This window comes from Rhinoderma darwinii, chromosome 1 (assembly GCF_050947455.1).
Source record: "Rhinoderma darwinii isolate aRhiDar2 chromosome 1, aRhiDar2.hap1, whole genome shotgun sequence".
Lineage (NCBI taxonomy): Eukaryota > Metazoa > Chordata > Amphibia > Anura > Rhinodermatidae > Rhinoderma > Rhinoderma darwinii.
The window spans coordinates 476,796,870-476,820,806 of NC_134687.1; the positions used below are offsets into that span (position 1 = coordinate 476,796,870).

The 23,937-nt window shown below is 40.0% G+C and overlaps 1 protein-coding gene across 11 annotated transcripts in view; it reads left to right on the forward strand.

Annotated features, from left to right (window-relative positions):
- PITPNM2 (phosphatidylinositol transfer protein membrane associated 2) overlaps window positions 1–23,937 on the forward strand; it is a 352,986-nt gene that overhangs the window by 140,974 nt on the left and 188,075 nt on the right. For all 11 annotated transcript variants that reach the window (XM_075834044.1, XM_075834086.1, XM_075834087.1 and 8 more), the window contains one exon: window positions 18,925–19,109. In XM_075834044.1, coding sequence (XP_075690159.1) covers window positions 19,032–19,109 — 78 coding nt within the window. In that variant the 5' untranslated portion in view covers window positions 18,925–19,031. The remainder of the gene's footprint in view (window positions 1–18,924; window positions 19,110–23,937) is intronic.

Genomic DNA, 23,937 nt, shown 5'->3' on the forward strand with positions numbered 1-23,937 from the left:
TCTTTGAATGTCCAGTCCGTGCGTCATGGAAAAATCTAGGCCAACACTAGAAAAATGTACAAAAGCCATGGAGCATAGCAGACCGTGCTGTGAGGCAAGCTTCGTAGCGGATTCTGCAACCAATAGTCCATTCTTATGATGTCTCAAGCTAGATAGGGTGTCGTATTGAAATGTACAAATGCTACCGGTACATACAGCCAGAGATGTAACTTGAATCCAACCACCTACTATGTGCAATTTATAATACTGTAGTCTTTGCGTGTCAGAGGGGCCTTCAGGCCTGAGCGCTACTGCTATATATTCACCCCCTATGGCTACGACCCTACTTATCTCCATCAGAAAATCTGCATGTTTGTACATTCCCAGCTCTTTCTATTCAAAGCAATTCAATTCAAATTGTATGTCATTCTAACTGCATTCACTCGATCATGTAGGATCTTTTTTGATGGCGCAATATCCCTTTTATTGAAATAAAAAGTTATAATATCTAGTTGTAAAGCCTGGGATGATTAGACGGACCTGTGATACCTGTATTTATGGCGAATCAACTGTAGACTGCAGGAGCCTCTACCGCCCCCCCCCCCCCCAAGGGCCTGGTCTAGTCTGATGCCTGTGCAAACTTCGTTCTATATCTATTTCAATGTCACATGCTTTTTTAGTTGTTCTGACGATTACTTCTATTGTGGGTCGCTGCGTCACCATACCACCTGACCGGCCTCATCTTCTGTTATTTTTAAGTTTTTATTTTTAAGGTGCCTCTGAGTGGCTGGAAGAAACAAATGGGAATTGCCATTAATAACCCGCGACTTTTATGATATTTACATGGACCTGTATCTAGACCGAAAACCTCTTTGTTGTAGGTATTTGTTTTATGAACTTTATTTTCCCATTAACCCTCCCCGTTATGGCATTACGAACTCCTCAGGAAAGTATTGCTGCCTGCAAAATGCAGATCAGGCTTTCAGCAGATACAGTCACTAACTGCATTACACAGGACAGATCTGGTGCTGAGTGCTAACAATTACAATAACTGTGTTTTTATGGCTGTTCCCATCATGATAATTAATAGTCCTTTTAAGCTAATCCTTTTGGAGACATTGGGCTTTTGGAAATGTTTGTTTAGTGCAGAGCGTTGTTGCACAATGATGCTGTTATCTGCTGCAATTGTAGTTTAGTCCATAATGTATCATTTGTTATATTAAGGTGATTCTTTCTGACATACTTTTTGATTTGACGTCATGAATTAATTAAAGGGATCCTGTCACCAGCATTTCACCTATTAAACCAGCAGTACCTGGTGGTAGTAGGTGAAAAATCTTTTCTATATAACCTATAATTGTCTTCTTAGTTGGCTCTGTAGCTTTAGTATTCAGCTTTTTAGTGTTCCCACACCGTATGCTAATGAGCAGAAAGGTCCTATCTTCATTCCTCAAGCCTTTCCGACTTTACCCCGCCTCCTTACTTTTGATAGTTCTTCGCCTCCCCATCACATACGAAATCCCGCGCTTGCGCATCGATATTCTGTTCTGGGGGGATACCATAGCGGCTCATGTGCAGTAACTAGATTTGAGGCCCAGACAAAGCAGGGAAGGGTATCTGACCATACATGATGGGCGAATGCGCTCTATCTCAGGCGAGATTTCGGCATTCAGGGCGGGACAGTTTTCATCGGTGGGCAGGCATAAGATTGTTTGCAGACTGTTTACGGTCAGGGGAGGAGTTTAGGAGAGGGGATAACGGCAATGAACTTTTGATAGCAGCGGCCAGCGAGGGGTAAGTAGAGATTAATAGGTGAAATGCTGGTGACAGGTTCCCTTTAAAGGGATTCTCCTGGATGGTGTATAGAAGGCTCTATGTAACCGAGCACTATGCAGCTTTACACTTTCTAATATAGACTACAGGACTGATCTCTGGGACCACAAAGAAGCCAGTGTTTGTTTACTTATGCTAGTCCGTAAGGTTGCTCTAAGGATGGGATATGTTCATTGCTGCCTATGTATGTTTCCCATATTCTGAGCAATCTTGTGGATGAAATATTAGTAAACGAAAAATGTGCCTCTTACATCAATCAAATTTGCAGTTCAACAGTCTGCTAAAATCCATATACCCTTCCGTTACCAAACAATGGACATCTTCTATGTCAAGGCAATACGGGGGTCATAGACATTAGCGGAAACTCAGCCCAAGAATAACTAGTTGTTTAGCCAACACCCACATTTCAGATTGTATCCTATGCTGGTTAACTTATTGCACCCTTCATGAATAAGTTAACCAGGAAAGTACTGGCGAAGTGAAAAAGCAGAAACACGTGTGTATGCTCACTCTTACTATTAACCACTTCATCTACTGACAAGAACAGGCCATAGTCAACAAGAAAAAAACATCTATCCAGTCTGTTTAGTCACTGTTGGGTTTATGCACAATTGTTAGTGCAGATGTAGATTGAAACAGTCCTTATGACAGTCTTTCATGTCCTTGGTCAGCAAAATACCTGCTACGTAAATTCCTCAAAGTTGTTGCAGAGTACTTTGCTTTGGTCTTATATGACTTATTAGTTCTCTCATGAAGGTATAAAAGTTGTTGGTTTCTATGTAACCCATAAGATGGTACAATGCCTATGTCATTATACTTTTCACTGAAGCAAGTATATAAATTGAAAGTCACGTTCTTTACCAGTCAAATTGGCACAATGTATAAATTATTAAAAGTATATAAATTCTCTTGCCTCTTTGTTTTAGTGTCCCAGAAGGGTTACCTTGTATTGATGGACAGGGTTATATAGTCTTACAAGAATGGCGCCAGCTTCCCAGTATTTTTAGAAGACAGTAGTAATCTAACCAGTAGATCATGCTGAGACATACTTAATATGCCTGGTTTTTCCAGCTGCAACTCTTTTTTTCACAATGACGTTGTTTATAGTGTGATATAAAGTGAACTGCATTCGTTTTCATGTTTAAATCAATAACCCCTTTATCTGGTGTTTGCTGTTGTGCTTGCCGTATACTGACTCTCTTATATCTGTCAAATAATAGTGAGAAATAATAGATTTCTAACAAATCGGACCATTGTTAGTCATTCCAACAATACGAATAGACTACAGATAGTGGCTCCGGTTTGGAGCCACTTTTACATTACGAGCAGGTCTCTATTATTACATTTATTATCAGACCGTCTTCATTTGTAAGTGAAAGTAATTTAGATCAATTTGAATTAAAAAATTCCCGGCTGCTGTCCTGCAGGTGCCGTCAGCAGAATACAGATGTTGTTTACAGCAGCCTGCATTATGTAATCTGCACTTTTTTGGGGGGATGTGGTGCAGAGTCAGGCTTCAGTGACCTGGCTTTCCATGCATGGGGATAAGCCAGAGTCGTTCATAGAGGCACACGTGCTTTTCCTGTATAATGATATTACAATCTGTGTGCATCTTCTGGCTCACCATCACAGAGAGAGACAACCCACTATCATTGATAATGATGATGATTAGATTGTCACCGTTAGAACGAATATCACTGTTCAGCTTCCGGCTCTGTCTGTACTCTGTGCTATTTAGGATACTATCGAGGTAAGGATAATTGTTAACACTGGAGACGTTCGTTAAAGGGGTTTTCCATCTTTTTAACATTGCCTATTCTTAGGATAGGCCATCAATATGTGATCAGTCAGGGCAGACTCCAGGTACCCCATTGATCAGCAGAAAGGATAGTCTAGTTAAAGGAGTTTCAAATAAAACTCGCGTGTTCAATCCCCCAGTGCCATCGTTTTGGTGTTCCAGGACGGTCTTTGTGGACTTCCTTGCAACATTGACATGGCGTTCATGTGCGTAACCGCTGCAGCCAATCACTGGCCACAACGGTAATGCTAGCATGTACGGCACAAGATCGCTGAGGCTACTGATTGGAGGCCGTTATCACGTGCACAAGTGGCACGTCATCATTGCAGGACCAGTCAAAAAAACACTTGCAGAGATTACAAGAGTGGTGGGAGATTCACAAACGAAAACCCCTGTAAAACAAATGTTTTTCTCTTGTAATACTGTGAAGAATATTACTGCTATCAAAAAGCAATGCCAGTCATCCAAGCATTCGTTTACAGTGATTCGTAACCACAAATAGATCAGTATGACGGGGTCATTGACTTTGAAGCAGCAAACCTAAAGCTGGTTCTTTGTGACCGCTTGTGCTCTAAAAAGTTAATTATATGATCTCCAACGTTAATGCTAAACGGTGTGTGAATGGCATTTGTCTAGTCCGTGTATTCCGTATGGTACAGCAGAAATAATAAAGCGGATTGGATTCTCATAGTCCTTCTCTGCATGCTTTTCCCCTCTACTATTTGTATTTTTATCTTTTGGGGGTTGGCACTTGCCAGTACTAGAATACTACTTGAAAGCTCGCAATGAATGACATATGGTTTCAAAATAAAACAAGGTTGCGTTGCTTGGCGGCATGTTGTGTTTTTACCCTTCCAGTACATCCAGACGTAATATTTCAGTTTGTCAATCCATTTTTCCAATCTGTTTATAAGAGTGCCATCGAAAAAAAATATTTCAATTTATGGGGAAAAACATTACCACTAAGAATAATATCACTGCATGCTGTTTTTTATTCCAGTATCAAATGGACAAAATTCCTTTTGACCTTTTAATATTTAAATGGTGATTGTGAACTGTTTTTCTATGTTTTAGTTACCGTGTTGTGATTTTTTTCTATGGTTCTTGAGATCATCCCTGGTTGATCTTCATTCAGTGAAATGCATAGATAATCTGGGAACACTGGCTGGATACTATACACAGTAGGTAGTTAGAAACCTCATTAGGAGGTCGTTACGCTAGTATTTATAGAGCCAACTTGGCACCATTCTGGCAAAGTTTAGATGCCACTGTCTTTAGGGTAAGTATTGTTTACGTTTCATTTTTTTGGCCACCGTTTGGCTGCTATACAAATAATAGCAAGATTTCCGACAGCCTGTAGATTCCAGTTTCAACTTTGATTCTACTCTCTGCAATGCTTAGCTTCAGAATTGCACAAGTGACGTCAAATCATATCTATTAATGGAAAAAAGATTAAGCAGTATAATCTCTGCCCTTTTTTATTATTTGTCTCCATGACAGTATTTTGGGTGCCTGGAAACAGTGATTCGTCTCAGAAAACTTCAAATAAGCGCTTTCCTGACAGATGTGATTTTTGGGCTATTTTGACCAGTGACTTGAGGGCAGAGTTTGCTTTAATTAGCTTTATAATCATCGTGATTATCATTATTATTATCTATTGTTTTGGGCTAATTGTCGGGGCTTTGTTAAATGCATTATATAAGTAAGGAGTTTATGGATATCAAATTTGGTAAATGTGAAAAAAAATTTTTTTTTTCCTTGTCATTGTTTATTGACATAGTGACATCATCTTCCATGACGCTGTATGACATATAATGTTTATAGCTTATAAATCTTCTAGTAAACCATACAACGTGCTATTTATAGTACAACAGAGCGAATGTGCTGGAGGAGCACTTTCACACGTGCAGTATTGGTGCTGCTTTTTAATTGATGCTGCTTTTTAATTAATTGGGTATTATGTAATTGAGAAAACATGGTGATCTGTGTCATTATGAGGGTGCGTTCACTCATTCCTTTTTCATTCAGTTTTCTTATGCAATATTTGAAAGCAAAAACTAGCAGTGGATAGTAAATTGAGAAAAATTCTACTACTCTCCCTATAAGTCAAGGGTGTCGGCTGTAGGTTACATCCAACGCTTCACTGCAAAATGCGGGATCGTAGATTTCTACGATCCCACTCGTTTAACCCCTTAGATGTCACAGATAAGAACGACCTCCACATCTAAGCCATTACGTTAGCATTGCAGTATAACGTGCAAACGATCCCTGGTTTGAAGTCCCCTTGTGGGAACAAAAAAAGAAAAAGTAAAAAACTGTTTACTTTTTGTTATATATACAAAAAATATATACACTACCGTTCAAAAGTTTGGGGTCACCCAGACAATTTTGTGTTTTCCATGAAAACTCACACTTATATTTATCAAATGAGTTGCAAAATGACTAGAAAATATAGTCAAGACATTGACAAGGTTAGAAATAATGATTTTTATTTGAAATAATTATTTTCTCCTTCAAACTTTGCTTTCGTCAAAGAATGCTCCATTTCCAGCAATTACAGCATTGCAGACCTTTGGCATTCTAGCTGTTAATTTGCTGAGGTAATCGGGAGAAATTTCACCCCATGCTTCCAGAAGGCCCTCCCACAAGTTGGATTGGCTTGATGGGCACTTCTTGCGTACCATACGGTCAAGCTGCTCCCACAACAGCTCTATGGGGTTGAGATCTGGTGACTGCGCTGGCCACTCCATTACAGATAGAATACCAGCTGCCTGCTTCTTCCCTAAATAGTTCTTGCATCATTTGGAGGTGTGCTTTGGGTCATTGTCCTGTTGTAGGATGAAATTGGCTCCAATCAAGCGCTGTCCACAGTGTACGGCATGGCGTTGCAAAATGGAGTGATAGCCTTCCTTATTCAAAATCCCTTTTACCTTGTACAAATCTCCCACTTTACCAGCACCAAAGCAACCCCAGACCATCACATTACCTCCACCATGCTTGACAGATGGCGTCAGGCACTCTTCCAGCATCTTTTCAGTTGTTCTGCGTCTCACAAATGTTCTTCTGTGTGATCCAAACACCTCAAACTTCGATTCGTCTGTCCATAACACTTTTTTCCAATCTTCCTCTGTCCAATGTCTATGTGCTTTTGCCCATATTAATCTTTTCCTTTTATTAGCCAGTCTCAGATATGGCTTTTTCTTTGCCACTCTGCCCTGAAGGCTAGCATCCCAGAGTCGCCTCTTCACTGTAGACATTGACACTGGCGTTTTGCGGGTACTATTTAATGAAGCTGCCAGTTGAGGACCTGTGAGGTGTCTATTTCTCAAACTAGAGACTCAAATGTACTTGTCTTGTTGTTCAGTTGTGCAGCGGGGCCTCCCACTTCTCCTTCTACTCTGGTTAGAGCCTGTTTGTGCTGTCCTCTGAAGGGAGTAGTACACACCATTGTAGGAAATCTTCAGTTTCTTGGCAGTTTCTCACATGGAATAGCCTTCATTTCTAAGAACAAGAATAGACTGTCGTGTTTCACATGAAAGCTCTCTTTTTCTAGCCATTTTGAGAGTTTAATCGAACCCACAAATGTAATGCTCCAGATTCTCAACTAGCTCAAAGGAAGGTCAGTTTTATAGCTCCTCTAAACAGCAAAACTGTTTACAGCGGTGCTAACATAATTGCACAAGGGTTTCAAGTGTTTTCTAATCATCCATTGGCCTTCTAACACAGTTAGCAAACACAATGTACCATTAGAACACTGGAGTGATGGTTGCTGGAAATGGGCCTCTATACACCTATGTAGATATTGCATTAAAAACCAGACGTTTGCAGCTAGAATAGTCATTTAGCACATTAACAATGTATAGAGTGTATTTCTGATTAATTTAATGTTCTCTTCATTGAAAAAAACTGTGCTTTTCTTTCAAAAAATAAGGACATTTCTAAGTGACCCTAAAGTTTTGAACGGTAGTTTGTGTATATATTTTAAAAAAAAACAACTTTTCACATTTTCCTCCAAAAACAATGTAAAAAAAATAATTAACATAACTGGTATCGCTGCGTCCAAACTATTACAATATAACATTATTTAACCTGTATGGTGAACGCAGTGGAAAAAGATTTTTTAAACTCCAGATTTGCTGTTTTTCTTCGCCACCCACAAAAAAGGAATATAAATTGATCAAAGTGTCTTATGTACACCTTATTGGCAAAAAAACAAGCCCTCACACTGCTTAATCGATCGGAAAATAGAAAAAAGTTATGGCTCTCAGAATGTGGCAATACAACAAATTTTATTTTTAACAATTTTTTCCTTGAGAAAGTAGTAAAACGGAAAAAATAATTATATTGACCCTCAGAATAAAGTTAACATGACGCTTTTACCGCACAGTGAATTCCATAAAAAACAAAACCCAAAAAACAATGGAGGAATCGCTCTGTTTTTCCCATTCCACCCCCATAAATATTATTTTTCTTGTTCCCCAGTACATTATATGGTACAATAAATGGTGTAGTGAAAAACTACAACTCATCCTGCAAAAGACGAAGAAGGAAAAATATGAAAAGCCGAAAAATGTCTGAAGACAGAAGGGGTTAAAAAACTGCATCAAAATGGCATATGTGAAATCACCCTCATTAAGACCGAGAACGGCTCCTTTTTTTAAAAAATTTATTAAATTATAAAAACCTTATTAATTAAAAAGGCCACACAAGAAAAAAACTTCACAAACTACACGTGAGAGTACCCTCTGAAAATCTGCCATGTGGAATGTGGCCTAGTGGTATTGCGGCTCTGGATTGACAAGTATTCATGGTTATGCTATCCTTTGTATTGTCAAGATCACGCTAGGGAATTGGAAAACAAGGCAGAAATCCTATGCTCTTTCTCTGATAGTTTATTATGTGTTTGTTTCACTGGTGCAAATAGCTGTTGGATGATTGCTCTAATTTACGGCTAATTAAACAATTAACACATTTCTCTCTTTCACTGATAAAACTGTGCAGAGTGCAAAGCTGGCAAATCAGCAGCCCTCAAGGTGGCATTTTCTATGCCCCTAGTGTATTATGCATGGATTGTTGGTAAATGTCTCTCTTGTGTAATAAATATACTGTGTGTGTGTGTGTGTGTATATATATATATATATATATATGTGTGTGTGTGTGTGTATAGGTAGAAATAAGCAGCACTCTGCGACAGATTCCAACATGGTAATGGGTGCAAGCAGATAATCCAGATCCGTGGATTATGAAAACAAAAGAAATCCCACAGCACTCCGATGGTTCCAAAAAGTATGTGATTTATTCAGTCAACAGCTGCAACGTTTCCGTCCTGCTATAGGACCTTTTTCAAGCATGCAGGACGGAAACGTTGCAGCTGTTGACTGAATAAATCACTTTTTGGAACCATCGGAGTGCTGTGGGATTTCTTTTGTTTATATATATATATATATATATATATATATATATATATATATATATATATATATATATATATATATATATATGTAGATATACTGTAGATAATATGAATTCTGTCTGCCAGAACAAATAGCCGAATTAGCAACCAATCAGCTCTCTGCTTTAATTTCGTTAACTGCATTGAACAAAATCAACGCTGCACTGCGATTGGGCAACAAGTTCAGTATTTGTGATCAACCGCTTTGATGCAATGCATTCGGAAAGTCTTCAGGCCCTTACAATTTTTTCACACTTTATGTTGAGGCCTTGTGCTAAAATAAAATAAAAGTCACGTTTGTCCCCATCATTCTGCGCTCAATACCCCATAATGACGAAGTGAAAACAGAATGTTAGTAATCTTTGCTAATTTATTATCAAAGAAAAACTAAAATATTGCCTTGACATAAGTATTCAGGCCTTTTACTCAGTACTTAGTTGAAGCACCTTTGGCAGTGATAACGGCCTCCAGTCCTCTTGGGTATGATGCCAACAAGGTTTGCACACCTGGATTTGGGGATTTTCCGCCATTCTTCTCTGCAGATCCTCTCGAGCTTTGTCAGATTGGATTGGGAACATATGTGGACATCCATTATCGGGTCTCTCCAGAGATGTTCAATTCAGGGCTCTGGCTGCACCACTCAAGGACATTCTCAGAGTTGTCCCTAAGCCACATCTGTTGTCTTGGCTGTGTGCTTAGGTCATTGTCTTGTTGGAAGGTGAACCTTCTTCCCAGTCTTCGGTCCAGAGTACTCTGGATCAGGTTTTCACTAAGAATATCTCTGTACGTTGCTCTATTCATCTTTCCCTGAACCCTGACCAATCTCCCTGTCCCAGCTGCTGAAAAACACCCCCACAGCATGATGCTGCCACCACCATGCTTCACTGTAAGGATGGTACAGGGCAGGTGATGAGCAGCGCCTGGTTTCCTCCAGACAGAACGCTTAGAATTGAGGCCAAACTGTTCAATCTTGGTTTCATCAGACCACAGAATCTTGTTTCTCAGTCGGAGTCCTTTAGGTGCTTTTTTGCAAACTCCAGGCGAGCTTTCATGTGTGTTTTGCTGAGGAGAGGCTTCTTTCTGGCCACTCTGCCATAAAGCCCAGATTGGTGGAGTGCTGGTTGACCTTCTGGAAGTTTCTTCCATCTGCACACAGGATCTTTGGAGCTCAGCCGGAGTGATCATTGGGTTCTTGTTCACTTCTCTTATCAAGGTCCAACTCCACCGATTATTTAGTTTGGTGGGGCGGCCAGCTCTAGCAAGAGTCCTGGTTGTTCCAAACTTCTTCCGTATGGAGCCCACTGTGCTCTTGGGAACGTTCAGTGCAGAAGAAGTTTTGTTTTTTGTACCCTCCTCCTGATCTGTGCCTCCACACAATCCTGTATCTGAGCTCTACAGGCAATCCTTTCCTCCTCATGGCTTGGTCTTTGCTCTGATATGCATTGTCAGCTGTGAGACCTTATATAGACATGGGTGTGTCTTTCCAAATCATGTCCAATCAAATTAATTTACCACAGGTGCACTCCAATCAAGGTGTAGAAACCTTTCAAAGATGATCTAGAGAAATGAGAGGCCCCCGGAGCTAAATTTCAAGTGTCATAGCAAAGGGTCTGAATAGTTATGTCCATGTGGAATTTAAGTTTTTTATTTTTAGTAACTTTTCAAAAATGTCTAAACTTCTGTTTTCACTTTGTTATTATGGGATATTGAGCGCAGAATGATGGGGAAAAGCTTGAACATTTTATTTTTATTTTAGCACAAGGCCTCAACATAACAAAATGTGAAAAAAGTGAAAGGGTCTGAAGACTTTCAGAATGCCCTGTAGATGAGGCTTATTGTCCCAATTTGGATTTAACATGTGATTTGTTCTCAGCATTCTGTAATAGGAAAGTGCTGTATAAATAGTACAAAAAGCAGTGTTCTAAATAGTATAAATGTTATTTTTCTCACTGTGGCTTGGTAAGCCTACGGTTACATTTGTAATAAGACTTTATTATTACCATAGACAATAAATGAATAACAATAAAATGTCGTATTTTGTGTAGGCTGGTGCAGTGGTAATAAGCGGCCCTTGCTTGGTTATTGATCAGAGAGGAAGCATGGTTCTAGAAGAGAATAGTGCGGGCAGGGATGCAGCCCCCCGGCTGTATAAAGACTCCAGTATAGATAATGATTAGAGAGAAGCTTGCCGTTCACAGTACACAGCCCCCATGTAATTGCTGCACATGAAGTGCGTCAGCCTCTGGTATATTGACCTACAGACTGTTGTCTTATGTCTCTGTGACTCTTGCGTTCCACGGCTGTGTATTTACATGGCAGATTTTCTTGAGGGGCCGGTGTGTGTCTTCCCACCTGTCTCATGGAACAGAAGTACAGTTTTTTTTAATTAAATTAGATCAATAGTGTTTGCTTTTTTTATATGTATTTTTAGGAGAACGGTTCTTTCCCTATTGCTAATATAAAGGATGTGAAAATAAGTGTGCACGTCTTTTATTCACACACCAGCTGAACTTTGAAATAGTAATATGTTCTTTCTGACCTTCGTCCAAGCACTAATGTCCTTGTTGATAAGTACAGGATGTTTTATCATGGGGCCTAAAAGGGCATGTCCAGTTGTGACCTTACAAAATTAAATGCTAGTCCGTGACTTTGAGTATTGCTCATCTGCTGTTTAGTTCTTTAGCGTTGGTTGGTTGACTCCATAGGGGCACAGCTAGGAGTCTGGTTTAGGCTGCTGCTCTGTCCCCTATGCTTTACACTTCAACTGCATGTTTTGATTGACTGCTTAGAATTAGCAAAAGCCCATCACAAGTATCTTTCTCATTCTGCAGTACTTTGCTGATGTTATTTTTGTAATAACGGTCTACCTTCTGTTGATGTTAAAAGCAAGATGGAGGTTGGATGCCTGCTGAAAGACGCTGGTCGAAACATACAGGCTCTGTCACAGGAGGGAAAAAAATTTCCCATACTAAAAATAGGACCGCACTAGAGCAAAAAGGTCACAAAACTTGAAGCAGGGCTACTCAACTGTTTTAATGCCTGAAGTCGCATGTCCCCATCAAGCAGTGATGTTTTGTATAGCAGACATCCATATGTGCTTCGTATATGTATATGCTAATATGACCGGCTGAGAATACGCTCCAACAAGAAAGCAAAGAAAAATGGGGCTTTCCAGAAAAGCGCTGCTGATATCCAGACCATTTAGGCCCAGTTCTCAGGGTTTTTGATGCTGATTTTGACGCGGAAACCGCATCTGAATCAGCCACAAAAAAACGGCCGAAACTGCCTCCCATTGATTTCAATGGGAGGCTGTTTTTTCAGCAGCGATTTTTAGGCACTGACGGTAAAAAAAAGCGGCATGCTCTTTCTTGCCATGGTTCCGCCTCTAACCTCCCTTTGAAATCAATGGGAGGCAGAGAAAGCGTTTTCCGTGGCATTTGTTGCCCACGGCGCTTAATGGCCGTGGACGAAAAACTCTGCGACACTCGCGGCAAAAATTTTGCAGACGGGTTAAAATCTGTTGTTTTTTTTTCTGCCTGCAAATAAACTCTGTGTGAATAGGGCCGTAAGATCAAAGTTATATTGATATTAAGCGGAGGTGATCCATCATCCACCAGTCAGGGATAGCAGCAGCTGACCACTTACTGTCCGAACGCACACACTAGTGTTGTACTTAGCATATACAACCAGACAATGTGAGCGCTTATAAACGCTCACGTATAAACCTGTTTGATATATTGCATGATGTGGCATCCTATGTCCCTCTTTTTTCTCCTTTGGATATGAATATGAGAGGTTGGTATTCTATTAAATGCTATGTACACCTTTGAAATTATACATTATACATGTGTATATAAAAAAAAAATGTTTTAATAAAAAGGTTTATCCGTGTGTTTTGTGCAACTTACTAAATACTTTTGAATACTATTAAAAATTATTTTTGCTTTTTGAGATACAGGTGCTTTGTATCCTGTATATAGAACAGCTGTATCTTGCGCTGAGACCTGGATCCGTCAGGTCAGCGGCACTGACGGGTTCAGTGACAGGGGGATCCACCTGTTATCGATCATATCTAAGTTATGAACTTAGATGTGTTCGGTACCAGATTGATCATGCAGGACCCACTGTCACTGAACCCGTCAGTGCAGCTGACCTGACGGATACATGGTTCAGGTCAAGATACAACTGCTTTTATTTAAAAAAAATAAAAAATAATTTCAACGGTGTACATAGCCTAATGACCAGGCCATTTTTCACGTTAATGACCAAGGATTATTTTTAGTTTTTTCACTGTTGCATTCTAAGAGCCGTAACTTTTTTTTTATTCCGTCGACAAGCCGTAAAAGGGCCTGTTTTTTTGCGGGACGAGTTGTATTTTTCAATTGCACCATTTTTGGGTGCATATAATATATTGATTGATTTTGATTAAGTTTATTTTCGGCAAGAATTGAAAATAGCTATTTCAGCATTGTTTTTCACGTTATAAATTTACGCCGTTCACTATGCGGCATAAATAACATATTACCTTTTATTCTATGGGTTGGCACGATTACGGGGATACCGAATATGTAAAGGTTTTATGTTTTCCTACGTTTGAAAAATAAAAACCCTTTAAAAAATAAATAAAAAAATTACTTGTTTTGCATCGCTGTATTCCAAGAGCCGTAATTTGTTACATTTTTCTGTTGATGTAGCCATATGTGGGCTTTTTTTTTGCGGGACAAGGTGTCGTTTTCATTGGTAGTATTTTGGGGTACATGGGACTTATTGATTAACTTTTTTATCTTTTACGCTGGGAATGGGAGAAAAAATAATTTTGCGGGTTTTTTTGAACGCCATTCACCCGGCGGTTTAATTAATGTGTTAACGTTATTGTTTGCGTCGTTACAACCGCGGCAATACCATGTATGTGTATTTATATATGTTTTTTTACTTATACTAAATAAAACCACTTTTTGGGAAAAAGTGGTTTTATTTTTACTGTACCGTATTTTCCGGACTATAAGGCGCACATAAAATGTTGAGAATTTCTCAGAAATAGAAAGTGCGCCTTATAATCCGGTGCGCCTTATATATGAACCCGACAGTAAAGAGAGGGGTTCATACAGGATCCTTTACCTCTATCGTGGGCGGCAGGGGTCGGCGGCGGCATACCACAGCACACACCATGCTCCTCCCCCCCGTGCGCCTATGAATTTATTCTTCACTTGGGTTTTTACAGTATCCATAAATGGATTGAGCATTACGGCCACCGTAATCAGGAGCCACACTGAGTGATACTTACAGCTCTGTAGGATCCTTGCAATATATCTTTGCTTTAGCGTTAACTATACCCACTACCCCAAAAAATGCCTCCTGTTAAGAGACATGCTTATGATGCAGGTTTCAAGCTTAAAGCTATAAGTTATGCAGTAGAGCATGGAAATAGGGCAGCTGCAAGAGAATTCAACATTAATGAATCCATGGTGCGTAAGTGGAGAAAACAAGAAGATGACCTCCGCCAAGTAAAGAAGACCAAACTGAGTTTCCGAGGAAACAAAGCAAGGTGGCCAGAGTTGGAGGACAAAATAGAACAGTGGGTTATGGAACAGAGAAACGCATGTAGAAGCGTCTCCACTGTCTCTATTAGACTCAAAGCCACTGCTTTAGCACGTGACATGGAGATCAAGGACTTTCGAGGAGGTCCTTCATGGTGCTTTCGTTTCATGCAAAGGCGTCATCTCTCCATTCGCACCAGAACTACTGTGTGCCAGCAATTACCAAAGGATTATGAAGAGAAGCTGGCCATTTTCCGCACCTACTGCATAACCAAGATAAATGAAAAGAATATCCAGCCAGAACACATTATTAACATGGATGAGGTTCCCCTCACTTTCGATATCCCCGTAAACCGTACTGTTGAGAAAACAGGGACCAGTACGATATCTATACGTACCACAGGAAATGAGAAGTCATCTTTCACTGTAGTTCTCGCTTGTCAGGCTAATGGCCAGAAACTACCACCCATGGTAATTTTCAAGAGGAAGACTTTGCCTAAAGAAAATTTTCCTGCTGGTGTCATCATTAAGGCTAACCCAAAGGGCTGGATGGATGAGGAGAAGATGAGTGAGTGGCTGAGGGAGGTCTACGTCAAGAGACCGGGTGGCTTTTTTCACAAATCCCCATCCCTATTGGTCTGTGACTCGATGCGCGCCCACTTGACCGATACTGTCAAAGCCCAAGTGAAGAAAACTAATTCGGAGCTTGCTGTCATCCCTGGTGGATTAACCAAAGAGCTCCAGCCGCTAGATATCAGCATCAACAGGTCATTTAAAGTTAAATTGCGAGCTGCATGGGAGCATTGGATGACAGAAGGTGACCACACATTCACCAAAACAGGGAGGCAACGCCGTGCGAGTTATGCCACTATGTGCCAGTGGATCGTGGATGCCTGGAAGAATGTATCAGTCTCCAGTGTCATCCGAGCTTTCAGGAAGGCTGGAATCACCACTGAAGAGCCTAGCAGCAGCAACGAAACCGACTCGGATAATGAAGAGGAGGACCCCATGCTTGATGCCGAAATCGCCCAACTGTTCAACTCCGACACTGAAGATGACGGATTTGATGGATTTCTGGTGGAGGAATGAACTGAAAAAGTACGGTAAGGGTATGTGCACACACACTAATTACGTCCGTAATTGACGGACGTATTTCGGCCGCAAGTCCCGGACCGAACACAGTGCAAGGAGCCGGGCTCCTAGCATCATACTTATGTACGACGCTAGGAGTCCCTGCCTTGCTGCAGGACAACTGTCCCGTAGTATAATCATGTTTACAGTACGGGACAGTTGTCCTGCAGCGAGGCAGGGACTCCTAGCGTCGTACATAAGTATGATGCTAGGAGCCCGGCTCCTTGCACTGTTCGGTCCGGGACTTGCGGCCGAAATACGTCCGTCAATTACGGACGTAATTAGTGTGTGTGCACATACCCTTAACGTTTTGATTTGCAATTACAGCTGAACCAGTTGCAAGTTATTGTTAAAAAGTGTAATAAATTTTGACTTGCAGTCTGAGCAATGGTTTATTTAACGGTAATGTGCTGCGCCTTATAATCCAGTGCGCCTTATATATGAAACATGATTGCTTACAAGGCGCTCATAGAAAGTGCGCCTTATAATCCGGTGCGCCTTATAGTCCGGAAAATACGGTAATCTTTCATAAACTTTATTTAACTGCTTTACATGTTATTTTTTAGTCCCACCAGGGGACTTTACCATGCAATCTGCTGATCACTGATATAATGCTATGGTATAGTTAGTATACCAAAGCATTATTGCCTGTCAGTGTAAAACTGACAGGCAATCTATTAGGCCATGCCTCTGGCATGGCCTAATAGTCAGTTGCTGAAGGCAGACCTGGGGGCCTTTGCTAGGCCCCCGGCTGCCATGGAAACCCGCCGGTGCCCCGCGATTTCTTTGCGGGGGCACCGATGGGATGACACAGGGAGCTCCCTCTGTCAAACACATTAGATGCCGTTGTGAGTATTGACAGAGGCATCTAATGGGTTAAACTGCCGGAATCGGAGCGCGCTTCGATTACAGCAGTTGGGGCAGGAGCCAGGCTGTGTATAACAGCCAGGCTCCTGCTGCTGATCGCGTGGGTACACTGGGAGTACGCACCTGATCAGAGCGACGGATATATCCGTGGCTATGCGGGAACGAACAGCTGCTTGCGACAAATATATCCGTCGCTCGTCGTTAAGGGGTTTAAATGTATTTTTTTTCTGATTGCACCATAAAACCTGGTTTATGAGGTTTTTTTTAATCCTTTTTAGTATATATTTGACCATCATTTAGTGGACTGTGCATTACAACTACCATGTAGTAGCGTGGACTGTATTGTAGTCAAGGTTAGAGTAGATCAAGCGGTTGTTTTTTTTTTCAGTTTTTTGTATTTTTTTGTACAGAGGATGAGCTTTTTGTAGCAGCAGACATTACTGTCTAAGGCCCCATGCACACGACCGTGTCCGCAATCACGGCCCGCGATTGTGGGCACGGCCGGCCGCTGACTGACAGCCGCATTTTCGAGCCGTGCTCCCATACAAAGTATGGGAGCACGGCCCGCAAAATGCGAAAGAATGGACATGTTCCATAATTCCCGGAACATTTCCACGGCACTGACACCCATCCGTAGTGCTACGGAAAGGTGTCAGTGTTCAATGAAAGGGAATGGCTCCGTTTTTGCGGACCGCGATTGCGGTCCGCAAAAACGGAGGTTTTTTGCTGTCGTGTGTATGGGGCCTTAAACCAAGGTAGACATTTCACATGTATTTTCAAAAGAATCCTCTTGTAGCTCTTTATCTAGTGTCATTCTCCAGGAACAAGTCCTTTTGTGTTTGCTGAACTCTTTCTGGATCAATTTGTATTACCAGAGATTTAAACAAAAAGTGTTCTGGGGGTTTATAATAAAACTGCAATGTTTGTTAAAAATCCAATGACTCATTTTCACGCAGTTATTTCATAGGCTGCCAGCTACAACTATATCTATTGAAACCCATGCAAGTAACGAAGCTAGTAACTTTACGGTCACGTTTTGAACTACGTAGTATCAGGGGAAAATTTTCTCTATGATTGACAGATGGATGGGAGAGGACCCTATGGGTGACAGGGTAAGGGTCCTTTTACACCGGCCAACTTGGGCCGTAAAAACCAGCGCCAATCAATGAGACCCCAGGAGCAATGTTCAGTAATGTATTGGGTCCCTATACATTTCCATAATGTCTGCGTCATAACTCCCTGTTTACACAGGGAGATGTGCTGCCAACAGTGATAATATTTTGTGCTGCATAAACGATACGCCAATGAACGAGCGTTTGCTCGATTATTGGTCAGTGTAAAAGGCCCCTAAGTAGCACCAAAAGAAAAAAATATGGTTGTTAATGGTAGTTGTCAGACGACGACAACTTGTCCCAGTAACTTAAAGTAAAGCAGTCTGGATTACAAAGAGAAATACAAATGCTACAGCGATTACATAATGTACAGCGGGGCCGGTCACATGACGACGAGTCATGTCGTCATGAAGTTAGACTGTGCAACTAGACTTCCAGTCCCCCGGCAGCGCTGTAAAAATCTATTTGAAAAAAACCTAATCGGCACGACGAGGGACCGGCATGTATATTAGCACGTGTACTCACATACTGCAGTGAGTAAACCGCTAATCATTTTCAGTCCACCCGATGTCCCTTTTTAAGGATTCAGGTGCCCAGTAAAGTTTTCCTTTTTCCTGGCGAAATGCGTGTTGTGGTTATATTCTGTCATCGTCCTCCCTGCCAAACCCATGTTTATGGCTGGAACATGTAAATACGCCCTTGTTTCTTAGTCCATTCGGTTTCCTTGTCGTTGCTATGTCTAATATATGACATTTTTTACTGTGACAGGGTGCGATCTGGGCTTGAAGTTTAGAAATGTACACCTGAGTAGCAGTCCTCGATACAAAGCCCTGAGTAGTGTCAGGTTTTCCAGCAGTTGGTAGAATGTGGACTTGCATCTTTACTTTGAATCTGTGCTACTGACTTGTGATTGACCTTTCCAAATGGTATTTATTCTACAGGGAATGTGGGATTATGAAAACATTGTATTAAATGTTCTTCACAGATGGGTTTTGCAGAACTGCTTTGTGTACGTTTCATTATCAGGTGTTTGACATGGTTCTGCGTGACTTTCTTAACCGGTGCTGTGAACCTGCAGTATTGAAAAGGTTAAATCTATCATTCACAGTTTACATGTTTCCCATCAGGAAAACATGAGTGAAATCTGAAGACTGGATGATGATCAGAAGTTAGATGGAAAAATAACTTTGTCATATGTCTGCCTTGTTGTTTCAGGTTTCCCCCAAATGACTTCCCTGGCTGCCTTTTAAAAGCCTCTACACGTAGTTCCTCGGGTCACTGATTCTGGCAGCTTTGAAGGGGCAGGGATCTTTTTCTTCAAGATGCTGATTAAGGAATATCGCATCCCGCTTCCCATGACTGTGGAGGAATACCGGATCGCACAGCTCTACATGATCCAGGTTTTACATTTACCTTTTTCCAATGAATTGAGTAATAATTCTCCTAAGAAGATTACAGTATATTTCATTAAATTCCTGGTGTATACAATCCAGAATTGGTCTTACCTTATTGCACTTTAAAAAATGGTTTTAAATTATATATAGATATATAGATATATATATAGATATAGATATCTATATAGATATATATATATATATATATATATATATATATATATATATATATATATATAGATATCTATATATTTATTTCTAAAATTGTGGCCAATTTTATCAGTTTTTCTCTATGTATTATTGCTGCCATGTCTGTTGCTGTTTCTGACAGTTTATAATCATCTCCAGTTATGCTCTGAATATTTACTCTGTAATATAAGTGAATGTTATCATCTGATACTAGAATTACTACCATTGCAAGCAATAAAACTTCAGGTAGCCAAGCCTGGCAGCCACGAGGAATATTCATTTGTCATGTGAATTGAGTCTGTTGGTGATATTGCTCCGAAAGTGGAGCTTCAGTTTATTTTCCTTTTTAAATGCCTCTTTTTCTATGGGAGACCAGGTAGCGTTGATGGTGGAAATAGTGAAAATCCCTTTAACGTTTATTAGACAAACTGTATAATCCAAAGCAATGATCTTTTTGTAGTACAGATGTAGCTGTCTTTATCTTGATTCTTAACGCATTAAATAAACATGGGCAAGAAATTTTAACTTAAAGAGTCTCTGTCACCAGATTTTGCAGCCCCTATCTGCTATTGCAGCAGATCGGCGCTGCAATGTAGATTACAGTAACGTTTTTATTTTTAAAAAACAAGCATTTTTGGCCAAGTTATGACCATTTTTGGACTTGCAAAAGTCCAACTGGGCGTGTTTAAAGTAAAAGTCCAACTGGGCGTGTATTATGTGCGTACATCGGGGCGTTTTTACTACTTTTACTAGCTGGGCGTTGTGTATAGAAGTATCATCCACTTCTCTTCAGAACGCCCAGCTTCTGGCAGATCACGCTGTGACGTCACTTCCCCAGGTCTTGCATCGTGTCAGATGAGCGAGGACACATCGGCACCAGAGGCTACAGTTGATTCTGCAGCAGCATCAGCGTTTGCAGGTAAGTAGCTACATCGACTTACCTGCTAACGCCGATGCTGCTGCAGAATCAACTGAAGCCTCTGGTGCCGATGTGTCCTCGCTCGTCTGACACGATGCAGGACCTGTGAGTGACGTCACAGCGTGATCTGGCAGAAGCTGGGCGTTCTGAAGAGAAGTGGATGATACTTCTCGTCAGAACGCCCAGCTAGTAAAAGTAGTAAAAACGCCCTGATGTACGCACATAATACACGCCCACTTGGACTTTTACTTTTAAACACACCCACTTGGACTTTTGCAAGCCTTATTTGCATAACTACAAAAATGGTCATAACTTGGCCAAAAATGCTCCTTTTTAAAAAATAAAAACGTTACTGTAATCTACATTGCAGCGCCGATCTGCTGCAATAGCAGATAGGGGTTGCAAAATCTGGTGACAGAGCCTCTTTAAATTTCTGCAGCGTGAGATCACAACAAAAGCCATTAAAAAGAGTCCAGATAAACTTGGCTACATCTGTAGTACTTGTAGTAGACTGTACCCCTGCATTTTATGCTTTCCTGCACTTCTGTGAATTAGTCCCTTTAAGATTTATTATCGGTTTTATTGTTAACCCTTCCTTATGTAAGAAAACAGGATTTAAAGATGTTGGTTACACTTTCCTATTTGTCCGTCTGCAAATCTTTCTGCAAAGTCTTGAAAAAGCATTGTAAAAACCTAGCAGCGACAACGGCGATCCATACATCCTGGTCCCCTCCATTTTCGTGGTATCTAAACTAAAAGAAAGACTGATCTTTTTTGGCAGCAGAGCAGTGGAGGATCGTAAAATATGCCATTTTAAAGGGCTTTTCTGAGAGAAAGGGGTCTAATTTTCTTTCCAGAAACGGTGCCACTCTTGTTTATGGGACTGTCTGGTATTGCGCCTCAGCCCTATTTAAGTAGATGGGGATGAGCTGCAATACCAGACACAGCCCATGAACAAATATATAACCTAGAAAAAATAGATGCTCGAAAGACCAGAGAAATTATGAAAATAGAAAAATACTTTATTGAAATACATAATAAAGGACAATAGATTAAAATGAGGGATCCATAAACCAACAGTTAAAAAAGGGACAGAAAGCTGTGTATCTACCAAATAAACGCAGAGTAAAGATTTGTATCCATAGCAGGCCTTCATAAAAATAGGAGTACGAGTACAACCCATAAGAGGGCATAGAGGTAGTGTGGTGACCAAATATAAATGTAGCAAAATGCTATGTAAACACAATAAATGTTTATAATGATATTAGTAAGCCATGTGCAAAGTTAACATATGTTTAAACAAATATATGGTCAATAGAAACCGAAGGAAAGACAATCATCTGCAAGGTTAACAAAGCATATGAAAAGGGATATAACATACCCATGATAGATGCAGGAGAGAGCACAGCCAATGTCCACCCCAACGCGCGTTTCGACGCAAATGCCTTCATCTGGGGGTAAGGCATTTGCGCCAAAACGCGCGTTGGGGTGGACATTGACTGTGCTAGATCCTGCATCTATCATGGGTATGTTATATTCACTAAAGGCAGACCTGGAGGCCTTTGTTAGGCCCCTGGCTGCCATAAAAAACATTGGCACCCCGCGATTGTATAGCGGGTGTGCCGATAGGGGAAGAGAGGAAGCCCTCTTCCTCTAAAACCCCATAGATGCAGCGCTCGCTATTGAGTGCTGCATCTAAGGGGTTAAATGGTCTGTATCGATGCTGATTTTGATCCTGTCCGCTAGAGCAGGTGCCCGGCTGTCTTTAGACTGCCTGACACTCGCTTGTGCCGGGCTTATGTTACAGCACCGCCTCTTCACGATGCTGTGGCATAAGTACATCTAATGGCATCTAATGGCCGCCGTGAAAAGACGTATGGGCAGTCATTAAGGGGTGTAATGATGGTTTTATTTATTGGAATATAAATGCTGTTCAACCCCCCCCCCGTGGCCCTATGTGAATAAGTAATTGCCACCTTGGCTACTAAATCAACCAGTTAACCAAATTCAATTAACAATCGGGTTTACTTTCACTAGCCACAACCGGGCAGGATTACTGCCAGACCTGTTGAATTTACCTTTTTTCTTTGAGTTGCTAGAACTTATTCTGCTAACAAAATTAGTAGTTTTCATGAAATTTTTGGTGCATGAAATATCTATGGGGCAATTACTTTTTCACATGGGTGACATAGGTTTTGAATAAATCTTTATCCTCAATAAATTGAATAATCATTTAAAAGCTGCATTTTGTGTTTACCCATGTTGTCTTTATCTTACATTAAAATTAGTTGGACGATCTGAAACATTTAAATCTGACAAATTAGCAAAGATAGAAGATATCGTGTGAGGCGCAAACACAACACTGTGTGTGTGTGTGTGTGTGTGTGTGTGTGTGTGTGTGTGTATATATATGTGTGTATGTACGTATGTATATATATGTGTATGTATATATATGTGTATGTACGTGTGTGTGTATATATATATATATATATATGTGTATGTACGTGTGTATATATATATATATATATATGTGTATATATATATATATGTGTATATATATATATATGTGTATGTACGTGTATATATATATGTGTATGTACGTATGTATATATGTGTATGTACGTGTATATATATATGTGTATGTACGTATGTATATATGTGTATGTACGTATGTATATATGTGTATGTACGTATGTGTATATATGTGTATGTACGTATGTGTATGTACGTGTATATATATATATGTGTATGTACGTATGTATATATGTGTATGTACGTATGTATATATGTGTATGTACGCATGTATATATGTGTATGTATATATGTGTATGTACGTATGTATATATGTGTATGTACGTATGTATATATGTGTATGTACGTATGTATATATGTGTATGTACGTATGTATATATGTGTATGTACGTATGTATATATGTGTATGTACGTATGTATATATGTGTATGTACGTATGTATATATGTGTATGTACGTATGTATATATGTGTATGTACGTATGTATATATGTGTATGTACGTATGTATATATGTGTATGTACGTATGTATATATGTGTATGTACGTATGTATATATGTGTATGTACGTATGTATATATGTGTATGTACGTATGTATATATGTGTATGTACGTATGTATATATGTGTATGTACGTATGTATATATGTGTATGTACGTATGTATATATGTGTATGTACGTATGTATATATGTGTATGTACGTATGTATATATGTGTATGTACGTATGTATATATGTGTATGTACGTATGTATATATGTGTATGTACGTATGTATATATGTGTATGTACGTATGTATATATGTGTATGTACGTATGTACATATATATGTGTATGTACGTATGTACATATATATGTGTATGTACGTATGTGTATATATATGTGTATGTATGTATATGTGTATGTATGTATATGTGTATGTATGTATATGTGTATGTACGTATGTATATATGTGTATGTATATATATGTGTATGTACGTATGTATATATATGTGTGTATGTACGTATGTATATGTGTGTATGTACATGTACATATGTATATATATGTGTGTGTGTATGTACGTATGTGTATATATATGTGTGTATGTACGTATGTGTATACAGTGAAGGAAATAAGTATTTGATCCCTTGCTGATTTTGTAAGTTTGCCCACTGTCAAAGACATGAACAGTCTAGAATTTTTAGGCTAGGTTAATTTTA